The sequence below is a fragment of the Mustela erminea genome, chromosome 3, assembly GCF_009829155.1.
Source record: "Mustela erminea isolate mMusErm1 chromosome 3, mMusErm1.Pri, whole genome shotgun sequence".
Classification (NCBI taxonomy): domain Eukaryota; kingdom Metazoa; phylum Chordata; class Mammalia; order Carnivora; family Mustelidae; genus Mustela; species Mustela erminea.
This window is the reverse complement of record NC_045616.1, coordinates 26877142-26892124: the sequence shown is the minus strand read 5'-3', so window position 1 is coordinate 26892124 and position 14983 is coordinate 26877142. Positions and strand designations below refer to the sequence as shown.

General features: G+C 43.6%; 1 protein-coding gene across 2 annotated transcripts in view; it reads right to left on the bottom strand.

Moving 5' to 3' along the window:
• SNX2 (sorting nexin 2) overlaps positions 1-1410 on the bottom strand; it is a 58988-nt gene extending 57578 nt beyond the window's left edge. Inside the window, exon 1 of one of the 2 annotated variants that reach the window (XM_032335478.1) lies at positions 1213-1410. In XM_032335478.1, coding sequence (XP_032191369.1) covers positions 1213-1320 — 108 coding nt within the window. In that variant the 5' untranslated portion in view covers positions 1321-1410. The remainder of the gene's footprint in view (positions 1-1212) is intronic. The other variant, XM_032335479.1, reaches the window with a different exon arrangement.
• Between the last annotated feature and the right edge of the window lie 13573 nt (positions 1411-14983).

Genomic DNA, 14983 nt, shown 5'->3' with positions numbered 1-14983 from the left:
CCAAGAAGCACATAATCTGAGGGGAGGTGGGGTCTGACTGAGAATCTGTATACACAATTTGCAGTGTACGGTCACTGTGGAAAGTGGTTCCCAGAAGTTCCCAGTAAATGATTTTCAAATAAAAGGTCTTTTACTGTAATTTCCAAATGATTCAGTGTCTAGCTGCACAAGCCCCCAAAAATGCATACTAAAAAGCACTTTATAAGGAAATACAGCCCAAGGTAAACAATCTTCTGGGTAATCTGCATACATTTTAATACACATACACGCATAAAACTGGGCTATGAGGTGTGGGCGCCCTCACCAAATGCAAAGCAATTCAAACCCGAAATGCATCTAGGAGGCCAATACAGTTAACAGTGTTTCCTTTGACAAAAACAGGAACACTCAACTTCAGAGACCGCTGACCATGCGAGAAAAGAGGAAAAAGGGAGTGAGGATCTGTTTTTACTTCTCCGAGATAACTTTAACACAGAACAGAACAAAACCAACAAAAAACCAACAACCAACCAGCACTTTCCCGGACTACACCCTCCCTTCAACTTAATATTTTATAAACACTCATTTTTTTTTTTTTTAACACTCTTATTCTTAAAAAGTCTAGGAACTAAAGAAGACAAAACCGGTTAAATGCATTTAACAGTCGAATACTGAGGCACCTCCCTCAAGGGGAACCGGCAGTCCATGAAGGGTCATAACTGGGAAAAGTGCATCCACACGCTCCCTGGACAGCCAGGGCCACTCAACACTCAGTTCACTGCTCTCTCCTTTCAGGGGCACACCCTCCCTTGGGAAGGGGAAAGCAAGCACCTCTTCGAAGCGGGTGCGGAGGTCGTCGGGAGGGGGGTGAGGTTTACCAGGACTCTGGGCAAGCCCATTTCTGGTCTGGAGAAGAGATGCAAGTGACACGGAGGGAGGCCAGCTGAGCCGGGAAAGGGCGCTGAGATGCTCGGGCCGGTCCCTGCCCCCCCAGAGAGGATCTGGTCAACCCCCGGCCCGCGGGCTGGTCTCCCGAGGAAGCCTAGCCGTCCGGGCCAAGCTCCAGCCCGCTGACAGGTACCTGAGGTGGGACCCGCGTCACAGGTGTCGCCCCGAGCAGGTCCCTGCAAACCCGGGGGGGTGGGGAGGGACAAGTCCCGGCAGGGGAAAGGCACCTAAAGGTGAGACGCGCGGCAGTAGCGGAACGCAGCACCCACGGCGACGCGGTCTCACCTCGAGGGTGGACACAGTGCTGGTGAACAGGTCTTCTCCGTCCTCCAGCTCCTCAAAGTCGGTGGGCTTCGCGTCCCCCAGCGGAGGAGGCTCCCTCTCGGCCGCCATCTTCGCTCGTCCAGACGACTGCGCGAGCGGGGCCTCGCGGACCTGTCACGTGAGCACGCACGGCAGTGCTGGCGCGCCGGCCGCCCTGCTTCCCCCCTCCACCCACGGGCCTGCCTCTCGTGGCCCCGCCCCGGCCTCGTGACGGCGCCCGCCCCGACCGCGCTGCGCTCGGCTCCGCCCCTTTGCCTCTCCTTCCTCGTCTGCGTCTGGGTGGGTCGTCTTTCGCCGCCCACTTGCTGGCGGGACTTGGGTGGAAGGCTTTGGGGCTTTTATTACCCTTTCTTTCGTAGCACGTCGAGGTCAAACGATTTCTCGGTGTTACCAGTTGTAAAACTGGGGATTACCACTTTGCAAATCTGCTTTAGGAAGTGGAAGAGTTTGGGCTTGGATTATACACACACTGAGGGCAAGACGGAGGATTGGTGAGAAATAGACACCTTTAGGTGGTCCAACAGAACTCTCCGACGTGATGGAAGTGTTCTGTATCAGCAGAGTAACCGCTGGCCAAGTGTAACCACTGACCCCTTCACCTGACTATGAGGAGCTGAGTTTCAAATTTTATTTAATTTAAATCTAGATAGCCGCATGGGGCTAGAGGCTACCTACTGGCCAGAGCAGCTCTAGATAACAAAAATGCCCTGAATAATTTGTTGTGTGAGGTTTACTCCAGTTTCATCATGAGCCGCAACATACTTTTCCCGCATAAAAGAAGAGAAAGGCTGAGCAAATAACAGGAAAATCAGATGATTGGCAAGAGCGTGATACTTAAATGCCTCCGCCAGTTACTAGTGCTTCATCATGGGAAGATCTCATGAAGACTTTCAGCTTCAACTTCCCCAACAGCAAAACGGAAGTGTTACTAATTCTCCACTCACACTTCACTGCCCAGGATTAGGATCATATGAAAAAATATGTTAAAATATTCTGAAAGCTAAAAAGTGCTATGTTAATGCAAAGTATGCCCATGGAAAATTAAAAGAGGGCATCACAAATAGCAACCTGAGGTTATAATTTTGCCAAAAGAATAAAAAGCTTCGATGGGATTCTTTACAAATTAAGTACAAATTCTCAGCCCTCACTGGCCTGCGAATTATGTCTGGCTTCTACTGGCTATGCCCAAAACTTACTTAGCATCGCTGGCCTTATTTTTTAAGCTGCATAGCCCAAACCATGATTCATTTAAGTAAGTATACCAAGTCTCAAAAATTGCCTGGGTCATCTTACCACCATCATCACTGCTTTACCTAGAAGCATTGCTGCGTCCCTTTCTGGAAGAATCATGCTGTTGAGGTATATTCCTTGGCCTGCACCCCACCAGCTTACAGTTAGTCTGAAGTTTGTCACTGATCAGACCCTTCAACCTCTCCTGAAAGCTCACAGCCCGGGGTGAGGTGATGCTTCTCTGCATCCCTACTTTTTGCCTCTGTTTCTGCTTATTGCTTACTACTTTCTGTTTTCTGCTATGGTCATTTCTATACCCAGATTATTTTTTGTACTGCACATCTGAATTACTTGAAATATAGGTCCAGCCACTTGTGACAGAGAAAGTAGCTGTTTTGTAAAAGGAAGGTATATGCAGAACAATCTGCAAAGGCTGAAGGGGCTGTAAGACCAAAGAAAAAGGCCGGACAAGTCCAGCTTGACACGAAATGGTTTTTTATTAAGGGGACTTACAGACAGAAGCGTGTCTTCGTGTCTTCGGTGGCAGCAGGACCTGTAGATCTCCGTAGCCCCACCTCCCATAAAACTGCTTTTATAGCCTTAGAGGCAGGGGAATACTTGCTGGGGGACTACCCAGGAGGAGAATGTTTGAAAATAGTCATGTGTCATATTCATATCTCCAAAGCAGATCAGGGACATATGCCCTGAGGGTACACTTAAGGGTGTGGCTAAACAAAAAGAAAGAATGTGTTGGGGGTGGGTGTTGGTAGGGCTGTGCTCACAAAGGCTTCAGGTCACAGAGGGGTCATCATGGCAGATTTATCCAAGATGGCATTAGTCTGGTTCACATAGCAGCTTCAAAAATGTAGTTTAATTGTCCCTTATATAGGACCATGAAAGCTCTATGAGATCATCCAGGGATTATAGCTTTGTTCTGTTGTCCTGTCCTCCCTAGGATGTAATCTCTTCCTCCTGGTCCAAGTTGGCTCCCCACAATCACTTTCCAGTTGGTGGAAGAGGAATAAAAGGGAAATGGAACGCTATCCCCTTCCCTTTAAGGGCCAAGTCCAGAAGTTGTACACACGCTTGTGTCCGCATCCCTTTGAGCAGCGAGTTAGTTACATGGCTCTCCCTAGCCACAGGAGGAAAGGCAGTTGTTACTTCACTTCCTAAAAACTAGAGGTTCTCATACTCTGGAAGAAATGGAAATTTTGGTAGGGAACCAGCAGTCTCTGTTATAAAACATTGGTTCAATCTTCATGGTAGCATAACGGCATTTCCTTCTGGTAACCACTCCTTTCCCACACTCGGCCGGAAGTCTCCTCCAACTCCGAAATGGAGGGCGTGCCCCAGGCTTAAACCCAAGAGCACCCACTCCCTTAGTCCTAGGGATTGGTAGGAGGTCAGAATCAGCTGCATTTCCCACAGACTCTCAGCAGCTTTGGTTATCTCTCTTTCCTTATTCAACCTGAATTCCGTGAGCCAGAACTTTAAGAATTATCTATTTTTCTCAGCTGTTTCTCTTCATTGGCTTTTTGGCTCTTCTGTATAATCTTCTCTGAAGTCCCAAATTCAACCACCAGCCTCTCCAGTCTTATATCCATAGTGCTAAGACCATTTGATACATAAACCCAATCTTGACGGGAGGTCCTGAAGTCCATGATCTTTGATCCCAGCTCCACACTGCCTGGATACCATTATTTGTTTCTTTGTCAAATCCTTCAGTGATTCTTCCCAGAAGAGGTTCTAAAACTTTCCTTTCTCTTAAGTGTCCTATCACCTTTTCTCCTCATTTTTATCAGATAAATAATTAAAAAAATTATTTATTTATTTAGTTGATGTATTTAAGGGGAGTTAGGGGCAAAGAGAGAGGGAGAGAGAGTCATTAGCAGACTCCACGCTAAGCATGGAGCCCAGTGTGGGGCTCATTCTCACAACCCTGAGATCACAACCCGAGCCAAAAGCAGGAATCAGACATGTAACCCACTGCACCACCCAGGCATCCTGGGGTGTATATTTCTATAACACCTAGTATATTGTACTGTGATCATGGCCTCTTTTCTATCACCCTTAGTAGTCTAGAGGATTATTGACTTTGGATCCTGGGTAGCCCTGTATTAGTTATCTATCACTGTAAAACAAATTACACCAAACTTAACAACTTAAAAACACAGATGTATATTTTCTCACAATTTCTGTGGGTCAGAAATCCAAGTGCATCTTAGCCGAGTGCCTCTGATTTTGGGTGTCTCACCAGTCTGCGATAAAGGCAACTACCAGAGCTGCGTGCAGTCCCCTCAGCACTCAACTGGAAGAGGATCTCTTTCCAAGCTCCCTTTCCAGGCCTACCTTGGCAGGCCTCAAGTTCTTACTGGCTGTTGCCTGGACATGTGAATTCACCACCACACAAGCCCCTCTTTAAGGCCTCCTACACCGGATATCTCAGCATCCTTCCCCAGAGCAAGGACTCTAGGACAGAGAGTGGGAGAGCACCAAGAAAGGCAAGGGTGGGCAAGCGAGCCAGAAGCCAGAGTCTTTTTATAACCAAATCTCAGAAATGGCATCTCCTTGCTTTTGCTGTATTCTGTTTATTGCGGGATAAAGGGGAGGGGCAAAACAAGGGTGTAAATAACAGGAGGGAGGGGTCTTGGCGGCCATTTTATTTTATTTCATTTTATTTTAAAGATTTTATTTATTTATTTGATAGACGGAGATCACAAGTAGGCAGAAAGAGAGAGGGAAGCAGGCCCCCCACTGAGCAGAGAGCCTGATGTGGGGCTTGATCCCAGAACCCTGGGATCAGGGCCTGAGCTGAAGGCAGAGCCTTCAACCCACTGAACCACCCAAGCACCCCATTGGTGGCCATTTTAGAGGTTGCCATAAACTGCCATAGTGTTTAGTACCCAAAATAGATATCTTTGATGAATAAATGAATGAGCATGTGACTCAAAATAGAGAGCTAAGTGAAAGATATAACATACAGTATGTAAAGCAACTAGTGCAGCAAGAATCCAGACAGTCGGGGCAGCACAACCCTAAAGACCACTTAAGAAGCAAGCAAAGGAAGAGGTGCTATGAAGAAAACAGAAAAGCAGTAGTCTAGGACTCTAGTCTAGAAAGGGTTACAAAGGAAGTAAAGGAACAAAGAGTGTGTGGTTGTATCAAATGCCTTCAGTATATTAATAAGATGTTAACTGAAAAGAGTGAATCATTGCTGAGTACAAAAAAAAAAAAAAAAGGATATAGCAAGTTGTGATGGTTAATTGTATGTGTCAACTTGCCCGGACCATGGGTACCCAGATACTCAGTCAAACATTCTTCTGGGTTTTCCCCAGATGTAGTTGGGATGAAATTAACATTTAAATCACTAGACTGTCAGTAAAGCAGATTATCCTGTATAATATGTGTGGGCCTCATCCAATCAGTTGAAGGCTTTAATAGAACAAAGACTGACCTCCCTAAACAAGAAGGAATTATGCCACCAGACCGTCTTTGAATTTGAACTGCAGCTTTTCCCTGGGTCTCCAGCTTGCTGGTCTACCCATTTTATATATATATATATATATATATATATATATATATATATATATATATACACACACACACACACACACACACACACATACACATACACACACGTGTGTGTGTCTTTCTGGACTCACAATTGCATAAGTCAATTCCTTAAAATAAATCTCTCTCTGTATATATAGCACATCCTGTTGGTTATGTTTCTTTGGAGAACCCAGACAACTATACAAGGATAGACTATTCTTTCAAGACATATAAATAGAAGGAATGCCAGAATAGGTCAGTAACTTGCTGAAGATACAGGTTTACTTTTTCGTACATCTTTGTTTTATTTTAGAGAGATTTATACATATTTACATATTAGGGAAAGTGAGAGCAGAGCAAGAGGTTCACTATGGAGAGATATAATCAGAAAAGAAGAGATCTGAAAGTATATGGGTAGGAATGAGATAAACAGCAAGAAGTAGGATTTGCCTTTTAAAAAGAAGGTATACTTCTTCTGAGAAAAGAGAAGGGGGGGTCAGAGTTTGTATTCGCTATTGTGCATCACGAACCACTCAAAACTTGGTCAATGAAAACAAAACCATTTATTCTTTCTTTTTTTTTTTAAGATCTTATTTATTTATTTGACAGAGAAAGAGATCACAAGTAGGCAGAGCAGCAGGCGGAGAGAAAGGGGGAAGCAGGCTCCCTGCTGAGCAAAGAGCCCAATGTGGGGCTCGATCCCAGGACCCTGAGATCATGACCTGAGCCAAAGGCAGAGGCTTAATCCACTGAGCCACCCCGGCGCCCCTCATTTATTATTTCTAATGAGTCTGCAGGTCCACAAGCTGGTTCTGCTGGATGAGACTTGGCAAGTCTGATCATAGGGGTTGTTTGTATTATATCTGCAGTCAGCTGAGGGCTTGATAAGGGGCTGACAGCACAAGGCTGGTCCTGACTAGGACCTTTCAGCTCTGCTGCGTGTACTCTCATCGTTCTAGACTGGTCAACTTTTCACGGCTGTGGCAGGCTTCCAAAAAATAGAAGGTGGAGACACACAAGAACTTCTTCAAGCCTTCACAGAAGTCCCATAGCCAAGCCCAGGGTCACAGTGGGAAGGGACTACAGAGTTGCAGGGCAAAGGGTGTGGAAAAGAGAGGCCATTAATTTGGGCCATTGATGCAATCAGTCTACCATAGGGTGGATACATTCATAGACTTATTTGTAAATGCTACAGGAGCAGGAAATGGAAAAAGTCCACACCCAAAAGCAATATTTTTTCCTCCCTATGGGGAAAGAGAGGTTAATTTCCAAGAGAAAAGAGGTCAGTATCAGCACAGGTGGCACAAGGAAATGGAAGAGTATTTTCAGTAGATCTGTGAAGATTCGGATAGAACATTCACCAGGGACATATAAGGAACTGGCAAACATTACTGGAAGCATAAATGAGGTGGAGACCATATGTTTCTGGTGGCAATAATCCCAACATTTGTGTTATTTTCTCCTGTAGTCTAGCATTGGAGGTGTAGGAGTGGAGCTGGATGGTTGGATTGATTCAAGGCTAGACATTTTTAGAATGAGCTTGGTTGAGGGCTAAGGCAGCTAAGGATTTTGAGGCCTCTCAAAAGAGAGGGGTGTCCTTGGGGCACCTGAGTAGCTCAGTCGTTAAGCATCTGCATTCAGCTCAGACCATGATCCCTAGGTCCTGGGATGGAGTCCCATATCAGGCTCCTTACTCAGTAGGGAGCCTGTTTCTCCCTCTCCCTCTGCCTGCAGCTCCCCCTGCTTGTGCTCTCTCTATGTGTCAAATAAATAAATAAAATAATTTAAAAAAGAAAGAAGGAAGAACTTTTCCCAAGGGTATTAAAAAAGTGGTAGCATAAAAGTAACATTTAGAACCCAATATGGGCTATGCTTTGGGTGAAAAGTGACCTATTACTCAAGGCAAGGAGGTCAAAGGAATTTTCTGGGAAAGCAATCGATGTTGTGAGAACACTTGTTTGCATGGAAATTGTGGCTGTAGGAACACAGCGCAAAAAGCGAAATGGAAGTCAGATGCGGATGGAAGGGTGTAAAGAGAGAGGTCAACAGATCAACAAGACTCTGGAGAGACCTTACCCTTGAGCAAAACTTCTAGTGAGTGCGGTGACATAAGCAGCTAGGAACACGTAAGATTCATAATGATCTTCTTTGCAATTATATCAGGAAAAATAATCCTTTGGTTGCTTAACCAAATAATCCTTTGGTTGCTCAACTTTAACAATTGTTCAGTGAAAATATTTAAGCTCCTTACTGAAATGAAGGACTTCACATTTGTTGGAGGAAGGAGGGAAGTTGGCCAGTCAAGCATGGTGTTCTTTCTTACAGATCATAAATGCAAACAAGCTACCATTACTCAAAGTGTCAGTGATCCCTTAACCTGTGACTTGACAAATAGCTATGAAATGGATATATGGTTGTAACCTCCTATGTCTCAGTCCATGAATGGCATCGGAGTTCTAGAGACTAAACCATTCTCTCAAAATAACTATTTCATCACTTGTATCTCTTGAACACCATAAAGGGTCATAAGCAGGTCCTTACACTGACACGAAATCCCATTATCCCTTCCTCTCCATTTTCTCCCTCATACCAACTGCCCCTGTGCTTCTCTCACTCCACAGTACCCCTGTAAAACCCCTCCCCTTCTGTTTCTGGGTGGTATTTTCCTGTCACTCCCCTGGCCACTGCTGCAGTCACGGTCAACTTTGCAGTCATGAGACGTGTGCAGCCACACTGTATCTTGCACTCAGAAGTGCCCCACTCTTAGCTGAATGCTTTGAGGTCGTTGGCTGCAAATTCTTAGCAATTTTGAGCAAGGGGTCCTGTATGCTCATTTTACAATGAATCTTGCAAATGTTATAGCCAGTTCTGATTCCAGTCTGCCAGTTAGTACAGCATCAGAGAACGCAGCGGGATTGGGTATCTGCTGTCCCAGGGCAGAGGGAGACGAGCTTGTGTTCCACTCTCAATGCTTTTCCTAAGAGGATTGATTCAGTGGCTTTGGTGGCTTTACCCTGGGCTCTCAACTTTCTCCTTCTGGCAGAAGTGAAGTGAATACAGTAGACACTTCAATACTGATAATTCTTGTCCCATCAATACATTCTTTGGAGGACACAGTCAAGTTCAGAGATGCATGTTTATAAGGTTAGCCTTCCAAGGACTGGTGCAGGTGAAGAAAGACTTAAGGCAATTTCTTGGAAAAATAATATTGAGAACAGAAAAATAAGAGAGTATTTTGATATTTTGAAGAGGTATATTTATGAATACAGAAAATGGGGATGGAAACGATTAAAGATGAAGGAAAGACCCAGGGAAACAAGATGGAGGTCAGGTAAGGGAATTGGGCTGAAATGAAAACAAAACAAAACGAAAACCCAGTTACTGCAACTTCTTCTTCTTCTTTAAAAAAAAATTTTTTTTTTCCAATTCTTGTCATAAAACCTGTCTCCTACATCAGAGACTTCCCTGTTCCAGGGAAAGATCATGTCTTTTTGTCCTTCATGGCCCTTGATATGGTACCTTACACATCATCCTCTCTCAATATTTGCTGTTTAATTGAAAATAAATCTAAAAAAGAAACAGAGCCAATTCTTTCAGATCAAAGAAAGCAAACTGTCAGCTTGTAGGCCTGACACAGATGGGTTTTATTTGGACTACACTGGTTTTTTTTTTTTTTTTTTTTTACATTTTAAGGTACTGGTAATATTTTAAAATCAGGAATTTCACATAAAAATCCAGATTTCTGACTTTTCTTAAAAAAAAAAAAACAAACCTGAAAGATCTGGCTATGTATGGCCCAGATCTCTATGGGTATATGCTCTCCAGCTCTCTGAAGTTCCCAGTTCACCCTGTTGTCCTCCCAGAATGAAGGCATTCCCACGGGCCCAGTACCTCTTTCCCCTTAACCAGGTGGCTTGATCCTACAAATCCAGGCCTGCCCCATTGTTCCTTAGTGGTAAGCATCGGGTTTCAGGGGGCATCACGGCAACCCAGGATAAAGAAAAACCTTCCTCCTTCCTTAGAGCCAGGAGTGGCCATGTGACTAAATTCTTGTCATCTTACTTGATGTCGAATTATGTAATGTCAACGGAGCTTTTTTTTTTTTTAAAGATTTTATTTATTTTTTTGACAAAGAGAGATCACAAGTAGGCAGAGAGGCAGGCAGAGAGAGAGGAGGAAGCAGGCTCCCTGCTGAGCAGAGAGCCCGATGCGAGGCTCGATCCCAGGACCCTGAGATCATGACCTGAGCCGAAGGCAGAGGTTTAACCCACTGAGCCACCCAGGCGCCCCTGTCAACAGAGTTTTATGCACAACTTCTGGGAAATGTCTTTAAAAGGATGAGACATGCCCTTCCCCGACTATCTCCTTCTGCAGGCTGGAATTCAAACGTAATTGCTGGCACCCTGACAGACATCCTGGACCATGAAGAAAACTTGGGACCGGGATAGCAATGCAGTAGAGGGGGCATGGGTCCCAGACTCTGAGAATCTGCCCTGCCAGCTGGGACATGCCTGCCTCCCAGCTTTTACATCAGACAGAAACAAACCTCTATCTTATTGTGGGGGAATTTCTGTTACCTAGAGCCAAACTGAATCTTAAATAATACAACTACAAATTATCTCTGATAAGCAGGAGTTTTCTACAGTTCTACTCTTATGAAAAGTTAAATACCCTGAAAACTCACAGTCTTGGGAAAGAAGGACGTATATAGCCTAGCCTGATCATTTCAGAATGGTGGGTGTACACTTCATGAATACAAATTGACAGGTCCATCTGCTAAAACTACATTGCGGTGGTAAAGCTTGGAGGCTTTGCAGTTTCTGATTCTTCTTTTCCTTCAACTTCCTCATCTGTAAGACGAAGGTAATAAAAAAGATTAGATGAGAGGAATGCACATAACCAAAGCAGTTTCATTCCTTAAATTCTAGGCAGATGAAGCAGCATGGTGGCCCAGAGCTGGTAAGGCATATGGAACTAAAGAGAGGCACTTTTTATTTTCTGCCTACTCTGCTCTTCCCACATTAAGAAGTATTACAAAGGGTGGGAGGGAGAGTGCAAAATTTTCAGCAGCCCATGAAAGAGCTATGTTGTTAACTCCAGCCAGCATATACACGATATCTTGAAAGTTAAGACTGATGAGGGAATCTCAAATCCTACCATTTTTATATCACACTTATATCATCCCTAAAAGCAGTACATCTGACACTGACATTTGAATCGGAATTATATTTTCTTTCAAAGCATCATTATTAGATGACTAACTTCTCCAAAGAGCCCCGAGTTTACTGAGAAACTTAATTCCCCCTGTTGGAGTGAGCTCCTGGTCAGAATCCCTCTCACGAAAAAGAAACATTGTACATAGAGAACGTAGACATTTGTCCTTCTGTTATAGAACAATTTCCATACATTTGTGTAACACCTTTTTGTGGGGGAGACCAATGTGCCAGCAAATAAGAATCAGAAGAAATTCCATATATTTGGTAGTTTTCTATAACATTTAAAATTTTTCTTTATGCCAGTATCTAACCCCTTTCTAAGAGAATCTCTAGTGAAGTCTAAAACCTTAAAAATATCTTTAGTTGAAAGTAAATATAGGGCTTAGAAAAAGTAAAGAAGATGGTGTTATTTTAAGGAAGTCATTTAAAAATGGTTTTATCTTGGCAAACAGAGCGTAAATGGAAAATATTTGCATAGACAGAAAAAGAATATTATACATACAGTCAATATGTTATTTACAGAGCTAGGTTGTGACATTGTTGTTCATTACTCAGTTGCCATAATGAGAACGTCTTGTTTTCCAGTGCTTTTATATTAAAGTTATCATTTTACCAATGAAGAAAGCAGGCTTCATGTATCATTCCCTGTTCACATATCATTCCCCTGCCCTCCACATTTAAAGGAATATTCTAATTAAATAAACAACCTAAGCCTGCTCTATATTTAATAATGATATGATGTTCCATGAATAAAGTATACAAAACGGCCCTAAAAATCTGAGAAACAATTGGTAGAGACTATACTAACAATTTTTTTCTCACAATTTTTTAAAGTCCATGAAGATGTGACTGTGGGGACATTCTCTTGTGACAGTTGTCTATTTGTGTGGGGCTAAGGTCCTCCAGGTAAATAGCAATTATTATTATTTTTTTTATTGTTATTTTATTCTTTTTTTTTAGAGAGAGTGTGCACGAACAGAAGTGAGGAGGGGCGGAGGGAGAGGGAGAGAGAATCTTAAGCAGACGGCATGGCATGCTGAGCTCAGGGGCCAATTCAGAGCTTGATCTCACCACTCTGAGATCATGACCTGAACTGCAACTGAGAGTCAGGCACCTACCAGACAGAGCCTCCCAGTTGCCCTGGTAAATAGCAATTATAATGAGCCTTTCAGTCTTTGACGCCAGACTCTCAAAGTATTTAAAGCCTTTAGATATAAAACAGTCTGATAAAACTAGATTAAATATAGCAATTTAAGTTTGGTTACCAGTGATGTTTGTTTTTTTTTTTAAAGATTTTATGTATTTATTTGACAGAGAGAAATCACAAGTAGATGGAGAGGCAGGCAGAGAGAGAGAGAGGGAAGCAGGCTCCCCGCTGAGCAGAGAGACCGATGCGGGACTCGATCCCAGGACCCAGAGATCATGACCTGAACTGAAGGCAGCGGCTTAACCCACTGAGCCACCCAGGCGCCCCTACCAGTGATCTTTTTAAAATGTTAGTGGGTTACTGACTTTTTAGTCTCCCTTTGTCTCTGATTCCGCTTTCTGCAGTTACCTGAAGACAAACGTGGGTCTGAAGGCAGATGATACTCCTTCTAACATACTGTTAGAAGGTCGAAAGGATCCTAATGCTCCATCCCAGTGCCTATGCCATTCCCTTCCTTTATCTCATCATGTGGGCATTTTATCATCTTACATCACCACAAGAGGAAGCCTGAGTGCAGAAAAAGAAGATATTTTGAGAAAGGAACCACATTAACATTACTTTCAGTATATAATATTTCATATAACATTATATTGTTATAATTGTCCTATTTTATTATTAGTTATTGCTGTTACTCTCTTATCAGCTTAATTTATAAATTAAACTTTAACCTAGGTATCTACATATGTATATGATAAATGTAAATTATATATAGGTTTCAGATCTTTTGGCTGTTTCAGGCATCTACTGGGTTTCTTGGAAATTATTCCCCCCACAAATAAGGGAGGCTGACATATATGTTTTAAATGTATTGGGGGGACATCTTGGGTGGCACAGTCGGTTAAGCAACTGACTCTTGGTTTTAGCTCAGGTCATGATCTCAGGGTTGTGAGACTGAGACCCAAAACAGGCTCTGTGTGAGTGCCGAGTCTGCTTGAGGATTCTGTCTCTCCTTATGCCTGTACCCCCTCTCTCATGCCTTCATGCTCTCTCTCTCTCAAATAAATAAGTCATTTATAAATAAATGAGAGGGAGAGAGAGAGCAGAGGAAGCGGCAGAGAGAGAGGGAGAAGCAGACTCCCAGCTGAGCAGGGAGCCCGATGGGGGGCTCAATCCCAGGACCCTGAGACCATGACCTGAGCCGAAGGCAGACGCTTAACCGACTGAGCCACCCAGGTGCCTCAATAAATAAATCTTTAAAAAAGTAAATAAAATAAAAGAATTGGAGCATGCTGTTTGCCTGGCAGCCATTTGCCTGAATGAATGCCCAGCTCCTATTGATGTGACTGGGCATTCCTGCCCCTGTCAGTAAGAGGACTACCCACGTCCAGCCAGCCCACTGGGAGGAAGGGCCCAATGACCATCCCTCTCGGAGAGCATAATGCATTAGAGCTCACACCCAGTTCATGCTGTTGGTGTTGCAGCCACCACTAGTTCATGTTGACCTTGTATGTTGGGGCAAAGGTCAAACTCAATTTTCCTGAAGAGTTGTTGACTACATGAATGTCTTCACCCACCCGTGTCCTCCACCTGCCTATGGTGACTGGAAAAATTAACCCTCAGCTGCATTTTGGCTGAACGATCTTTTCCTTTCTCCCTCACTTGGTCATGAGAGCATGGGAGATGACAATCATTTTGTTTATGCTTGTTTCACTCTGTGGGACTATGTTTTTGTGCAAAAGTCAACTTATGGACAATTGTGATTCTCAAGCTTGAGTGTGCACCAGAGTCTCCTGGAGGGCTTGACCAAACAGATTTCTGGGCTCTATGCCCAGGCTTTCTGATTCAAATGGTCTCAGGTGGGGCCAAGAACATGCTTTTCTAAAAACACCTCCATAATATTGATGCGTTTGTTTAGAATAGCACATTTTGAGAACCACTGCTCTAGAAGAAAAAAGCCCATTTTGGCTGTACTTTTGGAACTAGAAAGTTACGGCTTTAATCAGCTGATAAGTAGTTTTATGCCTTTGAGGTCTTTGGATATTTAAGTCTCATTCTGTTTGCTGTCATACTTTACATCAAATGGATTCCTTTGTGTTTTCCAAACAAGTGCTCTTTGATCATGTTCAAAGCCTCAGGCTTTGGATACACACCTGGGTTTCTGTGTACTGGGAGCAAGAGCCCCTCTCAATGATCTGTCTCTCTTCATTGGCTTCCCATTTGGTTGTTGGCCAATAGAGTGTAAACTGAAATTTCTATAGTCATTTTCTACTTTATTTGTTTATAAAGACTTATTTATTTATTTTAGAGAGAGAGAAAGAACAGTAAGAGGGAGAGAGAGAAAAATCCTCAAGCAGACTTCCCACTGAGTGTGGAGCCTGACACGGGGAGCCACCTGGGGATCCATATGGGGCTCCATTCCAGGACCCTGAGATCATGACCTGAGCTGAAATCAAGAGTCGGGCACTTAATCAACTGAGCCACCCAGGTGCCTCTCACCACTTTATACTTTAAATAATGAAGGCCAGAGCATTGCCTCCATAGAAAGATAAGGTTAAAAAGGAAGAAAGAAGAGAAGGAAGAAGGAGGG